At 29.7% G+C, this 16,561-nt stretch overlaps 2 protein-coding genes across 2 annotated transcripts; one reads left to right on the top strand and one right to left on the bottom strand.

Annotated features, from left to right (window-relative positions):
• Positions 1–17: 17 nt before the first annotated feature.
• Cog3 (conserved oligomeric Golgi complex subunit 3) lies at positions 18–9,172 on the top strand. Its single transcript, XM_014424957.3, has 15 exons — positions 18–243; positions 318–407; positions 479–598; positions 1,777–1,884; positions 2,721–2,888; positions 2,969–3,186; positions 3,261–3,473; positions 4,245–4,384; positions 4,470–4,630; positions 4,747–4,864; positions 5,605–5,780; positions 5,900–6,026; positions 6,164–6,375; positions 7,814–7,996; positions 8,622–9,172. The coding sequence occupies exons 1-15, from the start codon at positions 94–96 to the stop codon at positions 9,039–9,041; spliced, it is 2,604 nt and encodes an 867-aa protein (XP_014280443.1). The 5' UTR covers positions 18–93; the 3' UTR covers positions 9,042–9,172.
• Positions 8,671–16,315, bottom strand: LOC106683462 (uncharacterized; the record flags this gene model as incomplete). Its single annotated transcript, XM_014424958.3, is given in 6 exon segments — positions 8,671–8,802; positions 10,423–10,666; positions 11,641–11,754; positions 14,375–14,545; positions 15,769–15,966; positions 16,094–16,315. Coding segments are annotated over 5 exon segments (903 nt in total), but the record flags the coding sequence as incomplete, so codon positions are not given.
• Between the last annotated feature and the right edge of the window lie 246 nt (positions 16,316–16,561).

Genomic DNA, 16,561 nt, shown 5'->3' with positions numbered 1-16,561 from the left:
GGGAAAGGTTATAAACATACAACTTGATAATTGGCCGCTTCTGTTTACAAGTTTATATCTGATAGCGTATACATGTTATCAGGTTAAAGAAAGATGACTGATGTTAATTTGTCATCTGAAGCTAATAATTTAATTTATAATTGGGAGCGTCCGAATGATCCCTTAGCCCCTTTGAGTAATTTACAACGTAACATAGTTTTAGATCTTTGCCAAGAAATCAAAGAAATTGGTCCTTTTTATAAGGTTTTATTTTATTTATACTCCAGTAAAATTTATTAGACCTTCTGTTTTAACTTAATAAACATTTTGTTATCTAGCTGAACACATCTAAAGAGGATACTGTAGAGGAAGAACTGTCAAGTAATACTAAAGAAGAATTACCTGCTGTTATAGAAAATTCTAGAGATGTAGGTCTTTTTCAAATTGTGTTTAGTTATCAAATTTGTAACATAAACTATTTTAGTACTGCTTATTACAGTTCTTAGCCTGGTACTCTAAAGAGGAAAATAACTGGCTGGAAAGAGAAGATGCGGTGTATGTCAACTATTTGGATTACTTAGAAAAACAAAGAAATGAATGTAATAGTCTTCTAATTCAGGTATTTGGCTTGTACAATTATATTCAGTATTTTATTTAAAAAATTGTTGTTTCAGAAATGTGGTTGATATACTGTACTTTTAATGAAAAACATTACAATCTTACATGCATTAAAAACTTTGAGCATAGAATTACTCAATTACATAGTTTTTAATGCTATTAATTAGTTAGTGAAACTATTATATATATGGGTGGCAGAAAAAGTTATATTTTAAAATCAAGAATTATAATAATACTGGATTTGAATAAGTAATCGAGGCTATGATTACTATTTAAAATTAAAACTTGAATCAGGGCACTACTACATAGTTTGTTTTTTAAATTTAACTGATCAATATTGACCAAAGCCGATTGTTTATTTGTACTTTTGGTTTATTGATTTACTAGTTCTAATTATTTTTTAGGATTATGAAAATATAGATAATCATCAAGTAAGTAGGTTAATTTGAAAAAAACATTTTTGTTATTTAAAAGAGTAGAAAATATCCGAGAAAACCTATTTTTGTTTTCTGTATGAAGTTTGATTTGATACTGATACTGCCAATTGTTGGTTACATATCCTCTTTCACTGACCCTTATTGAAATTCAATGTTGTAAGCTCAATGCAAATTTAAATTGTAAATTGTAGCTCTACATCTTGGGCTGAAGAATCTAGATTTCGTAAAAGATCTAAGATCTTGCCTCGGTTCATGATTTAAAATAAGAAACGCAGGATGTGTCCAGGTAAGCAAAATGCACAAAAAATGCAAAAAACAAGCGGCAATAACAACAAAAAAGGGTTAACAGAAGGTACATAAAACTAATGAAATATCACGTTTGTTTCCCAATATGAGCAAAATGTTCAAGACTACACCTTTCCCTGGAAAATTTGCCATTGTGGCAGTATTTTTGTAGTATCAGTATTTACTAGATAGTTGGTAGTGCTATCAACTATCTGTGCATGTACAAGTAGTAACACTTTATGACACATGACATACCTATTGATTTATTGACAGTGAAATTTCAGACCTTATAATCTCATAACACTCCCTGATGAAATGATATATATATATATCATTTCATCAGGGAGTTGATATTATCTTAATAATTATTAACCTATAAAAAAATAAAATGAAACACTACATATGTATATATATGTATTTTTTTATTGCATATTTTTATAATGTTTAGTATTTTTAGGTTGAAAAGTGCCTCAAAAATTTACGTGAACTCAGTCATGAATACCAGTTAGTGTCAGATAAAACAAATTCATTGCACCAAGTCAGTGAAGAATTAATTTCTGATCAGGTATCTTTTGAAATATATACTTTTAGTATGCTAAGATTGTAAATATTTGGAATACTACTGTAATTTGAGAAATAAAACCTAAGAATTGGTTGTCTTTAGTTCAAAATATTATTTATAAGCATAGATGGACAGAAAACAGATTTTATACAATCATTGACTTGTTTCAAAACATTGATACTGTCTAGTTGAGTAATTTGAGCCATAAAAAATAAAAATGGGCTCAGCTGTTCACTCAATTGCCACATAAATATTCCGTGGAACCATAGCGCTTGGGAAGCTAACCTTAGAATAATGTTTGACACGTGCCTAATTCGTGCTCTATCTCAAAAACAGATTTCTTTTGGGCTTTAAAACATGGGACCCAATCCAGAGTTTAGAAAACTCTCATTTTTTTAAATAACTTTTATTAATGTTCTAGTAAGAATTTAAGAATCATAATTGTGATTCATCACTTCTCCATAAAATTCTCTTTCTTTTAAGAATAATAATAAAAAAAATAGTTAAATCAAATATTAATATTAAAATAATTAAATATATTGAACTCTCCTCGATACTCTTTATTTTTCATAACTATATTTTTTATTTTTTACAGTGGGTTAACCAAAATAATAGCCCATGGTTGAATAATTATTTATTATTTAGTGGTTGGGGAACATGTATTAGTTTAAAAATTTCTTTAAATGATTTTTTACAATTAGTTATTTAAAATTCTGTCCATCGCTTACCCAGTGAATTACAGTAAAAGATAAATTTACTGTTGATGATTGATAACTTATGGAAGATTTAACTTTTATTACCCTATTAATTTATATTTAATTAATTTTAATTGTTTCTAGATGAAATTAATTCAAAAGAAGGAAGCAATAAAAGAGAGGTTAAACAGATTCAAATCTCTTGATAAATTTGTACAATCTTTGGATAATTCTACATTATCCATTCATAATAATAATTTGGATACTGTATTAGACCAGTTAAATGACCATATTAAATACCACCAAGAGCACGTAAGTAGTATAGATATGAAGAAAACTCTATCTATTAGATTTTTAAATTATTTTATCTGATTTCTATATTAACTTGCTAGGTTACTTTTCGGGAGAGTCATGCTTATATGTCCAGATATTGGCAATGCTTACGAAGGGTTTTGGCTCTTGTCCGAAGTAATGTTGGCTCTGGACTAGCATTAGCATCGCAGCAGGCATCTGCTAGCCAAGCTTACCATTATGCTAAGTTTCAGTCTGCTGCTGTTAATTTGAGGCCACTTTTGGCAGCTCTCGAAGCCAGGGTAGATGTCTTCCAAGAGTCAGTAAATATTATTTCAGTTTATATTGTTTAGATATTAGATGTTATTATTTAATTTGTAAAAATAATTTCAGTTATAATGAAGTGCTGGTCGAATGTCAAGAAATGTATGTCACAGAAAGAGAAAGCTTGATTGGGCCAAGTGTAAAACGGACTTTAGATGATTTGTCTAATGAAAAGGACACATGTGCCTTACTAAGATCCGCATCGGCTTTTCTGCTTCATGTTTCCCTAGATGAACATGCACTTTATACACAATTTTTCTCAACACCTAGTGAAGTGTTTTAGTAAGTTCTGTCTTATGTTTTGGTTTATTATTATTTATTCTTAAGTTTAGAAATAGTATTTTTATTAGCATTAATCAGTGGAAGTGGGGTAACTCAGTGGTTAATTAAGGCAGGGAGACTCCATGCTCCAAGCACAGCTATGAGCAAACATTTTTTTTCTGTTAAATTAGCTGTCTGATGAAAAAAACATAAATAAAGAAGACGTTTACATCTAAAGTGAAAATGGAAGTCTGTTTAGAACATACTCTTGAAAAGAAAGATTTTTACTTCAATTTTTTATTAAACATGCTTGTGAAAATATGTCGCTAATGTTAAAATAAAAAGATTTTTTTAATGGAAATTATATTATTGAATACTTACTTTTACTTAACAGGATAGAAGTTATAATATTTAGAAGATGGTGAGGGTTGCGGTAAAAAAGAACAAAATAGTTTTCAACTATTTATTACCCTTTTTGACCACAACTCTGACTGTCTTCATATTTTAAATTATATGGTAAACTATTTATATATATGATAAAAGTTATAGATTGGTTAATGGCTTAATCTTGTCAAGAATGGTTAAAATCTCTTCATGATTTAGTTATCATGGTTAAATGAATCCTCTAAAAATATTAAGTAACATTTAAAAGAATTAGAAATTATTTTATAATTATAATTCCAAATATTTGTGATTCCTATTAACAGTTAATATTTTAGTCTGAAATTTTCAATTTATTTTATATAGTTATTATTGTCATCCAGATTAAAAAATCATGTTTCTTTATTGTAGCCGATACTTGGAAAGAATCTGTACTAGTGTTTATGATAAGGTTCGACCTCTAGTTATACATATGAAACATTTAGAGTCTTTAGCAGAATTATGTTCAATTCTCAGATTGGAATTACTTCATGAGCAAGTCAGCACGAATAGTAAGAAACAAACATTACTTATTATGATTTTGGTTTTAATTATAGCATAAGTTTATAAGTATTTTATTTTATCTTTGAATTATAGAAGATGCTCTGGCTGCTTTTGGGAGTGTTGCTGAACAGTTGTTGCATGATGTTCAGGAAAGGTTGGTCTTCAGAGCTCTGCTTTATTTAAGAACAGATGTGGCTGGTTATTCTCCCTCACCTGGTGACTTAGCATATCCCGAGAAATTACACATGATGCAGGTTCAATTTTTGATGTATTACTTATTATTATTAAATGTTAAAAAGTATTTTCAACCAACATGTAAGAAGAAAAAAATAATTTTTATTATATATTGTTATATAATATATTTTTGCAGCAAATTGCTGAATCGTTGCAAGAACAAGAAATGGCATCACTTAGTCGCTGTGATTCCACTGCTTCACTTGCTTCCCAAGAAGTAGCCAGGATCAGTCATCAGGCTGCAGGAAATACTAGTAATTATCATTCATCTAATTTGGTAATGTAGAACCCTTTTCCAGATCTCAAGAAAGGTCTGTTCTAACACAAGTTTGACTGATAACTGGTCAACAGATGAGTTTTTCTAGTCTGATAAATCTTTTCATCTCACCATAGATTAAATAGTTACTTTTTAAATTTTATTTAAGCTACATTATAATAATAATAGCTATTTATAAGCCTTTCAGTTGACAATATGACTAACTCCATAAAAGCATTCTTAGTATTTTCCATATTGATTCTTTGAAAATGAAGCAATGAATAAATGCTTCAGAGCAGAATGTAAATTCCAGTAAACTGTTATATTTTTATATTTCAGCCATACTTTTGCTATGAGAAAAATGTTAAAATTTAACAACGAGAAATATTAATAAAAGTACTTTTCTGAAAAATGTAAATACTGGAATTAATCAATCTGTTGACTGATAGGCTCATTTGGAAAATTAGTTTGTGAACGTATTGCTACAGTGAATTATATAGCAATATCTGTTCTGGAACAAACGAGGATTAATTTAGACTCAAAGTAGTGTGGCAAGTGAAAATTGTGTGTTGAGTGTACTATAGCAAATTTTCTTCTTCCTTAAGCCTGAGAAAAGTTTTAAGAAATGTTAGTCGTACCCTATTGTCTCTGTAAATTTTCTATTTTTTAACAATAATGGCTATCTTCCTATTTTGTTTGGTCAATATATTAATTTATTTATTTTATTAATTGTTCCAGGTAGTCCAGCAGATCTTCATGGAATGTGGTATCCACCGCTCCGCAGAACACTTTTATGTCTTAGCAGGTTGTATAGGTGTCTTGAAAGATCTACTTTTCAAGGAATTTCACAGGAAGCTATTTCTATATGCATTGAAGCAATTTCTGTAGCAGCAGCTCAAATTTCGACTAATAAGGTATTGAAAGCTACACTCAAACAGTCATAAAATTTAATAATATTTGTCATCTTGAAGAAATAACTTATTTTGTTTATGAATTCATTAACATTTGTGTAAAGTTCTCAATTTGCTTTTAGTCACCTCTGGATGGAGAAATGTTCCAAATCAAGCATCTTCTAATTTTGCGAGAGCAGATAGCACCATTTCAAGTTGATTTTACTGTAAAAGAAGTTGCTTTAGACTTCAGTAAAATGAAAACTGCAGGTACTATGTTCCCTTTACTAACTAGAGAGAGAAATCTTGATTTTTTTTGCTAGCTATTAGCTGATGATTCTCATTACTATAATCTCATTCTCTTGGAGCGATTAAGTGTCTTATTTCCATTTTTGTTAAATATTTAGCATTCCAATTATACAACAAAAGAACTCAGGTCTTTTCCCTTTCTTCAAACAATGCCCTTCTTCAATTTCTGTTGGATGGTTCTCCTCAAGTTAGAGAACATCTTCTAGACTCAAGAAAAGATGTGGATCGGCGGTTGAAAACATCTTGTGAAGCCTTTATTGCTCATGCTACCAACCATCTTTTGCCTGGATTTAAAGAATTTCTTGACAAGGTAATTTTTTAATAACTTAGGTTTTATCTCATTGGTAATACATTAGTTTAAAAATTTTGATTAATTTTATATATTAGTGATGACTCATTTTTTAATTATTATATACATTTCATTTTCCTTAATTCAAATCTAACTGTACCCGGTTTTTAATTTGCATCCATCATATTTATTGTGAATGATAAATTGATTTACTCAATCGTGGAGAAAACATTAGATTGTTTTAAAGTTATTTGTTGGAAGTGAAAAAAATGTTTGTCCCTAGAATCAAAAATTTTTCACTATATGTTTCATGTTCTAACATATTTTTCTTGACACCCCTATATTGTATTGATTATAAGCCCTCAGTGTAACCAGTCCCTCCTCTTCGCATGGCTTGAAGAATTTTGTTGATCTAACTACATTCCTATCCAATTTTTAACACAGAATGTCTTAGAGTTCTATTAGCTGCATTGAAATGTTGCCTTGTGAGCTTTCTTTACTTACTGACTTCTTCATTCTGTTATGAAACATTCCTGTTCCTGGTATGTGTTATTGGATACTTCATTACTGATGGTGTAAGAATTCATAACAGCACTTGTGACAGATCTATTTATATATTCCAGATGGAAAATATAAAGTGCTTAACCCTTTAACCGCTCCAGCCTGTTCCAACCACATTATGTGGGTTGCATCCAGAGTTGGTTGAACAATGTTTTCAATCATCTCTATAGTTTATAATTATATTCTTTTATTTTAATTATTACTTTATTTTTTCTTTATCTGATTTTGAATTACTCAAATTTTCATATTTTAGGGAGAACTTTATAGTAGTTATAAGTATTGAATCAGTCTATGGGCTATGTGATTTTGTCTCAACGTTTTTATACATAAATATATGTTATTGTTTTATCAGTATTATATTGTTTTATTAGTATTATATTGTTTTGTTTTTATTAAAGTATAATTATTTTATATTGATTTGTAAACTATTAAAAACATAGTTTTATAAATAATAATACATTTTTTTTATCTTTACAGTTTTACTCTACATAAATTTCTTTAAATATTTTGGTTTCGATATCTCAAGTCTTACTTGGTTCTGTAACCTCCTAAAACCGATCCTGTGAAATAAGATGTGTATTAACTTTTTTTTTTCTTAGAACCTCTTACATCTTAAACTTTCACTAGGTAGTATTTTATTCAACTATTAAAGGGTTAACATAAAACGAAAAAATTTTAAAATTTAGGTGATTTAAGAATTGAGATAATTTAAGAAAAAATACTGTTTTGTATTATATAATTTATTTATTAAATACAATAACAGTGCACATCAAAGTAGGACCCAATTCACACATATGAACATCCTGTACCTATGTGTCTTTATATTCTAGTTGTATAGTTACTATTTTTTTTTAAACAAGTGAAAATGTTAACGAAATTTTAAATTTATTATTATCAGGCAGAGAGATGGGTTTCAAGAGAATCTGTTAAGAAAGAAACATGGGGGAAGCCAACAGAAGTGGCACAGTTAGTGAAAAATGGTCTGAAAGGAATAAAATCAAAGCTTGGAAGCATTCAGGCTACTATGCATCTTTACCTAGCCAACAAAAATACTGAGTTCATTTTGTATACACCGATAAAGGTAATAAAACTTTGTAGAATAATAATATATTTGTTTAGTTTTTTTAATAGAATATCAGTAGTGTTTGCTATAGTGTTTTATCTCAAAAATTCGTAATTTTTTTTTTTAGAAAAGTAATTATTGAAAATAATAAATGTATTTCATTTGAATAGATCGAATGAATTTGCTAAGTTGCAATTATCTTTAAGACATGCTTTAAGCTGAATTCTGGGAAATAAATTGAAAAAAAAAATGTTAGTTTTAAAAAGAATTTTGTGGAGGAGTAAACCCAAAATATTGGACAGTTCAGCTATATATCAAACCTAATAAAATTGCACGAGTCATTTAAGAAAGGTTAATATTTTTTTGAGCTATAATAATACATTACACAGGGGTTAAGCAGGTTTCAATGCAACTGCATGCTTATTTTTCTATATTTAGTTACCATGATATTTGCTTTTGAATAGAATATATCCTCTAGCTTTTCATTCTGATCTCTGATAAAGGAATGTTGTTTGTACCTATTGAATAGAGGTAATTTTGAGTTGAGGATTATGTCAAATTTAAATTGTTTGAATACTCAACAGTTTTCGTGTAAAATATGAAATCTCATTTTCAGATAATTAATTCTGTTCTTTTATTTTAGAATAATGTTATTGGATGGTTTACAAGGCTGCATCAAATATTGATATCATGCTGTTATTCAGCTGATGAAATCATACAAATCGGATGCCCGACTGCTGAACAAGTTGCACTCGTGTTGTCATCTGCTTCCTTAGCTTGTCAAAGTGGACAGAGGAGCAGGCGAACAAGTGAACAGCAAAGAACTGAAACAGAAAATGGGTTGGAAAAGGATGTTGATGATTCTCTTTTCAAGAAACAAGGTCATCTAAATGATGCCAGTGTTACTAAAATTGATAATGGCGTTCTTCAAAATGACAGTGCTCATAATTTGCCAGAAGAAAATGATATCCCACCTCCTGGAAATATAGATGCTGAGAATAGCAAGCTTAATAGTCAATCTGAAAGTGAAATTATTTCTGAACCAAATATTCTAAATTCATAAGATTATTAAAATTTATTGTTATATTTTATTGTAAAATTTGTTTGTATTTATTATCTATATATTAATATGTATGTTATTTATTTATAATTTTTAAAAATTGTGGAATGTATTCAATAAATATTTTATTTTAATGTATTCTTATTTTATTATTTTTTAGGAGGGTAGGACGAGGGGAGGGGGAAAAAATTCAAAATAAATAAAAACCTGTACTGCTACATACCATGAAAGGCCAAGAGTTTATTACTTTGTAAGGAAGTACTATTTCTTAAACTGCAGTTGTGCACGGAGGTGATATGTTCCTAATTACACTAAACCACCAAGTTTTTTCTAATTAACAGTACCTACTTTAAAGAGACTGTGTGGGCCTCAGAGGGGTTTCCAAACCCACATAGTTGACCCATGACTAATGTAGCAGAATAATATTAAAAATTATCTGCAACAGCTGAATTCGAACCTGGGCCTAGGAGTTAGTAGCACAGCACCTTACTGAACTACCTGCTCCCTTTAAAAATACTTTGTAATTTGAGTGTTGAAATCAGTCACTTGACTGACCCATTCACAACTTGGATTGTTTGGATTCATAGAGGCTGCGGCAACCAAGAGTGTTTAGGCATCGCCTTTGTAACTTTGAGTCAGGAGCAGTGCCGCAATGACATGAGCAAAAATGTCAAATTTTTTGTTCAAATCATTGAGCTCTTAGCATCAATTTATGGACTCTTGGAGATATGAGAACTCCAGGACATTCCAGAAATATAAAGTGATAATGCCATATTTGAGATAAATGTAGTTGAATCTGCAGCTCCAGTCTTTTCATCTGAAATCATATCTTCCTAGTTTAATTATTTCTATAAGATTTATTAATTTGATAATTTTAGTCCTTATAAAGTACTAATGAGGTCAATTTAAACTGTTGAAAAATATATTTAAATAAAAATTATGTATCAGTTTGAAGCCCCTGATGTTAAAGATTTATTTAAGCATTATAAAAATGTTCCAAGTATTGTCCACACATAGGATTCACAGGAATGCTCCGTAAGTATTTATTATTATGAATGAGAAAGAATTACAACCCACTTCATCCAACTTTTCTAGCAAGTGATTTTGAAAGTCAAAATATAAATATAAAATATAATTTATATATTAATGTTTTCCTTTTTTTTATTGTGGCTACTTTCCAATGTGTAGAGCTACTTGTTAAGAAGGAGGAGTTTCTTGACTAAAAATCTACGACAATACAACATTATTATCCTCTACAAAAATTAACCAAATTTTTTACCAAGTTTCCTCAGTTATTTGCCTGCAAAGTTAGTTATTCTGTACATTTTTTTCCTAACAAATGACTTATATTTATAATTTAATATAAGATTTTCTGTTTATTCACCTTTATTTGTTAAATTAAGTTGATTCCTAACGTTGTTGACCCAGACTCAGTTCTTACTCAATGTATCAGGTTGATCATCAAGATCTAGCTGTGGTGAATGATTATTTCCTTGTATTGAATGATAAGAAGATTCTGTATTATTTTCTTGTACTGAATGAATAGAAAATTCTCTAGTTGGTTGAACTCGTGTAATCTTATGAACTGTTGTTCGATAAACAAAAACCAGTACTGGGGCCACAATAATCTGAAGCAGGAATTATTGTTATACACTAAATTTAATGTCATAAAGCTACATCTTAATTAATTAAAACTATAAACATTTTTTATATAGTCGAAATTAATATCTCTATCAAAAATAGTTAATAAGTAATAGTTAGGTAATAACTTAGTATTCTCAAAGTTTTACTTTTTTTAATTTAGAATGTAGTACTTAAGTTTTCTTTTTTTTTTTTAACCTCATTGCTTAATATTGGATATTTTTATTTATAATATTTTGGTTAAGTTAATTTTTTAAGAAGAAAAATGGATGGCTCTTTTGTTTCATCACTATACTATGTGCTGGAAGTTTCTAATCTTCATTTTCATATTTTATTGCTCATTAATACCTTCCATTCCACACATTTCAAATAAGTGGCTTTAGTTTTAATTAATAAAATTATAGTGATTTATAATTTAGGTTTCCTGGTTGAAATGCTGAGTATCTTCTTTTGCCTGTACAAAGTATGAGGAGAAACCATATTCTGTTTTCTTGTTTAAGTAATTAAATTCTGTTGTTTAAAAATATCAAAATTTCTCTTTTGATTTTAATTAATAACATATAAATGATGTTTGTTATCTTTGAACTATAAATAGGTTAAGATTTAGTCACATTTAAACTTTTAAATATTTCTCCATTTTTATTGGTAATTATCTACCGTATTTTCATTAAGTTGATTTATTTGAGAAACTCCTTAAGTTAATTAAATTTAATTATATTAAGGAGTTTTATTTTCTTAAGTGATAAGAAAATAGCTTCAAATTCTGTCAAATTTTAATTGGAAGTAGTTTTGAAGTGAAATGAAAAATGAGAGACAATGTACATCTTCCAAGCCTCAAGTTTAATTTGAAATAAATTCAACAATTGTTATTAAACTTTTATAGTGTTCAGTCGATCTGTATTCATTCTCAAATCTGGCAGTAGCGAAGCATACATATAAATATATTCATAAAAGTACTTACAGTTATAGCTAATGTTAAACATGCTGAACCAATAAGAAAATTGGTATTAGTATCCGTTTGTTTTAAATATAGTTTGTCGCATTGTTGGTTTATCCAGTTCTTGCACTCATATCCCTGTAGATCATAGCATGATTAAGTATTATTCTTTGCATCACGATATATAATTGTTGTGTGTTCCTAGAACTCTGTAAATTGATGTATATCAGATAGAATAGGATGTTCCACAATTTAATTCAGTCTTAGATATTAGAAATTCAAGGGAAAACAGGAGAATTATATTTCACTGACTACAAAAAAAAAAAACTCATTTAGTTGAGCTAGCTAAAATTTGGCTTTACCTAGAAGTAATCGTGAATTAATTTCTGTCAATGGATTCTTATGTTAAAATGTTTGAAAAGTTTAACAAACTTCAAATTGAGCCCTAATAGAGTTCTGTATGTTCAATAATCTCTGAGATACAGTTTTTCCAAAACCAATATTTGTTTACTAAAATGCGGTAACAAATTATTTTGTGAATTTCTTTTGGTGAATATGAAAACTACTTTGCTTAGGACAGTATTTATTGCAATGTTTTTTATAGTGCAATTAATGTGCTACAAATTGAACCCCAATAGACCATTTTAGGTTCAATATTTTCCGACATACAGCTTTTAAACACAAATATCTGTTGATAAACTACATTTTGTCAATTCATAAATTGAACTACAAATGGTGGAACTACCATTATTTACTGATTTATAGTTGAACTTAATGATTATCCAAATTGAGCCATAATAAAAGAATCCTTTACTTTCAATATTCTCCAAGATAAAATTTATTAAACATAAATGTCTCCCAAATAAAGAGAAACAACATTTTGTGAATATATTTCCGCAAATATCACAAAAACCATTATTCTGAGGAAGATAATCATTATAGACTACTTTATGGTGCTTTTAAAAGACTTCAAAATAAGTCCTTATAGACATCAGTAGGTCAAATAGAATCAGACATTTATTTATTTCCAGCTTCCCTTACCTTTTGAGCAATAGAGGTGTGGAGCAGCAGTTTGATGTTACCTTGAGTTCGTAGTATCCAATTAGGATAAAATGCATTATTAACCGTAACAAGAATAGTAGTTTTCATATTTGCCTAAATAAATTTACAAAATGTTGCTACTGGAAATAAAAAAAAAATTGACGTTTTTAAACGCTTTGCTGTTACTTTTTATCGTGCGCTTGGTAATATTTCTATTTATTGTGCGAAAGTTAAAATGTTTTTCTTTTATAAAATATACCTTCCATATTATGACCTAGAATAGTTCAATAACTACTTTTCAAAATAATTTACTGTTCTAGTATTAAATCTTCAACATAAAATACACGTTCGCTGTTGAAAAAAATATTTCCTTCTCTAAAAAACGTAACTTTTATGGGAGTGTACAGAAACAAAATACAAAACAAAAAAAACGGAAACTTTTTACTCCTGGATATAAGTAACTCAATAAAAAAGGTAAGATGTTGATTTTATACGAGTTTATATCAATAAAAATAATGCTCTATACCAGCCAATAACATTACGTTTCCTTTTAAAATTTAAGATGGCATATACCTCCATACACATCTCGTTATATACCAAAAGTTGTGCAATTTAATCCTTTATATTTTATTAACTTATATATTTTGGCTACTTGTAATTCTTAGGAGTTACAAGCTATAAAGCTAAAAATATACCGCGGCTATTTTGAATAATCTAGCACATTAGGCCTCCGAGAGTGGCAAACCTTTTACTATCATCTTTAGAACTCATCACGCTAGAAAACATTACATAGATGAATGTTACTGAAATAATGTGCTCAGATTAGAGGAGAGTATATACTTATTGTTATACTCCAAAGTAATTTTCCTTCCTGACTTCGTCAATAATTAACAAATTTTATTATTAATTAGAATTTTTTGAGTTAAATTAATTTAAAATACATGATATTTTTTAATGATCATAAATTAGTGGTTTTCATATGTTTAAATAAATAGGTAAAAAGATAAGTAAGATATACTTATGTTATAATTGGAGATGTGAATTTCGTATTCATATGAATAAAAATACATTTTTTGTCTAGCCTACTTAATAGATTTTTTTATATTCATGCTATTCAGCTTTCATTCTTATGAGCCCATCTTCAGCACAATTTAATTTACGAAGCTCTAAATTATTTGTCAGACCGTATTTAAATTTTGAATATTTTGATAGTTTTGGATACAGTCCAAGAGATTTTCCCACCCTCTTGTGAGAAGCATAGGAATGCGCGGTTGGTTTGGACGGTGAATTGTGCAGTTTTACTATCTTGGAAAGAACGTATCGTAACAGAAAAAGTAAAATAATTTAAACGTAGAAAAGTACAAATCTTTTGATTTTAACAATGGTATTGTTTACTCTTGATGACCGATTCACTTTGGGAATTCATTAAGCCATTCCTTTCGCTTCCAATCCTTCCCAGCCAAAATCTTAATTATCCTTACTTTTTCACAAATAAAATCATCCATAAGTGCCTTCATGTTTCATATGTTACCAATTTGAACAGAACCATACCCATAAAAAAACTAACCACCCAAACCCACTTTTAAGAAATACATTAAACTGAGCAGTAGATTACAATGTCTAAAAAAAAAGAAATTGATAATTTTTTATGACTCACCTCATTGCGGTTTATCTGATTTGTGTATTGTTGGCATTATATTGTATGTGACAAACTCACCATGCTTCTTGCCATGATTAGGTCTTCTGAACTCAAGGTATGATGATCTGAGTCATTTACAAAAGAATTGTAAACATTTTCTGTCTTGAGCCGTTGGTGTACTTTCGAGAATGAACAAACTATGATTTCAGTTATTAATAGAAATGCAGTAAGTATCAAAATACCTAAGGCCTGTAAGAATAAAGTTCTTTAAAGTTTTGTTACATTATGTAATTGGTTTAAATATTTTCATTTATAAAAAAACTAAGATACTTAGTTTATAAACCGCTGAAGGAATTCCTTAAACCATTTATTTTACGTTCATATCCAGAAGGTTCAATGTATTTTGCCTAATAATTTTATTGAGTAGAGAATGACGTCTGTAATTTTTTATTTAGTCTATTGGAATTTAGCTGTTATTAAGGGACGTGACGGCCGTGGTGGTTGGGGCGTAGGTCCTAGAGAGCTCAGTTAGAACCGTTGTGGGTTAGATTCCCACCTGTGGCAGTTAATACACTCTCTTGACTCTTCCACATGGTTCGTACGCGACGGCAACTCTGCTAGTCGCCGGGGATTCGTAAAAAGGAAAAGGTGGCTCATTTTCCGGACTAGTTCCCTCCACCAAAGAACAATACTAATATATTCTAAATATTTTAGAAGAAAAATGGTTTTTATATCATAGGATATGATCGGAGGTTTTTAAAAAACTATTTTCTGCCTAGTTTAGTTCCTTTGGTAATGTTTTTCGAGTACAAGCCCAATAAGCAAGCAGATCATAAAAATGAAATGTATGTGCAGGCCTCATAAATTATTCATATAAACATTTATTCATTTATAGGACCCATTGGTAGGCAAGAGGTAATTATTATTGTAGGAGAATGGAATATCATTTTTACTATTGGTATCTTACAGGAATATAAAATTTAAAAATCAAACGTTCTTCAGGTACTGTATGCCAACTGGCTGGATAAATTATTTCAAATCAGCGAATTCATGTCGTTTATGTTATTTTGAATGTTCCAGGAAGTTGAATAAAATGTATTTTCTATTTATTTTGGCTCAGGTTCTCCATTGAGGACCTATTCAATCCCAGATTGAGAAAGTCAACATTTATTTCTCGGGATCGCCATGAAATAAATATTGACTGACCCTGGTGGGAATCGAACCCAATATATTCTGAACCAAGCACTATGGGACCCTAGCTCCAACGTGCTATAATTTCACCTGATTGAATTAAAAGCATTTTCCTTCTATATACCAATAGCATTCATTAAGATATTGGATCTACCGATACAATGTTTTGTCTTATTATTTACCATTGATAAACAGAATAGGAATACGTAATGGTTGCTGCTGGAGGAAGCAAGGACCCTTCGTGGATTGCAGCGCTATAAACTAGCAGAAGTAGTACTTACAATTAATGCTCTCTTGGGTGTTTCAATATCAGGATAGAGCAAAGTAGTGGTGAACCCAGCTGCGGTGAGGATGGACAGAGCTGAAGTTGTTTGGAACACCATCCCTAACAAATACATCGTAGTTCCAGTCATCATTGCCCATCCATACTGGGAAAACACAAGGTAGAAGCCAAAGGCAAGCATCACGATTCCAGACATCTGCAAAGAGTAATCAACAGGATGAACAATCCATTATGCGATTCATTAATTTTTCTTGAATAATCTCAAGCTAGAGGATTTGGCACAATGGAGAACGTGATAAGAAAGATTGATAAAATAGTGGTACCCATAACATCACGGTGGAACAAAAAAGTAAGAGTTCCAAAAATGTGTTACTAAATACGTCCAAACTATCAAAGTCCGACCTCGTGGTCATTAATTGCCTCGTAGAAAGTGAAACTAAGGACCATTTTCTTCTGTAGCGTTTCTGCCACCCGTAGTCTAGAAAGCGCGCTCTTCTACTTTCATATTTATAAAAAACGCTCTCTGATGACAACTGTTCCATATTCTGAAATGACAAAATGTAATAATATAAATAAAGGGTGGCTAGAAATGATATACTTTTTTGGTAGAAATATTATATTTAAGCTTTAGTAATACGGAGGAATTATTGATCCGGGGTGTTCGGAACATATAACACGTAGTGTTCCATAGGCAACGATTTATTAATAAACAGCTTATGTATTCTCAGTACAAGTTTTTTCCTTGTTTTGGAAAGTATATTGTATATATATATTTTCATTTTTATCCTGCC

Source organism: Halyomorpha halys, unplaced genomic scaffold (genome assembly GCF_000696795.3).
Source record: "Halyomorpha halys isolate HHAL.00 unplaced genomic scaffold, Hhal_1.1 Scaffold485.1, whole genome shotgun sequence".
Classification (NCBI taxonomy): Eukaryota; Metazoa; Arthropoda; class Insecta; order Hemiptera; family Pentatomidae; genus Halyomorpha; species Halyomorpha halys.
The sequence above is the reverse complement of the archived record's forward strand: the minus strand, read 5'-3'. Positions and strand labels throughout refer to the sequence as shown.

Coding starts and splice junctions, on each gene's coding strand:
- Cog3 (XM_014424957.3), top strand. CDS start 94: ATGACTGATGTTAATTTGTCATCTGAAGCTAATAATTTAATTTATAAT. Junction 3,474..4,244: donor ACACCTAGTGAAGTGTTTTA/GTAAGTTCTGTC, acceptor TCTTTATTGTAG/CCGATACTTGGAAAGAATCT. Junction 7,997..8,621: donor TTTTGTATACACCGATAAAG/GTAATAAAACTT, acceptor CTTTTATTTTAG/AATAATGTTATTGGATGGTT.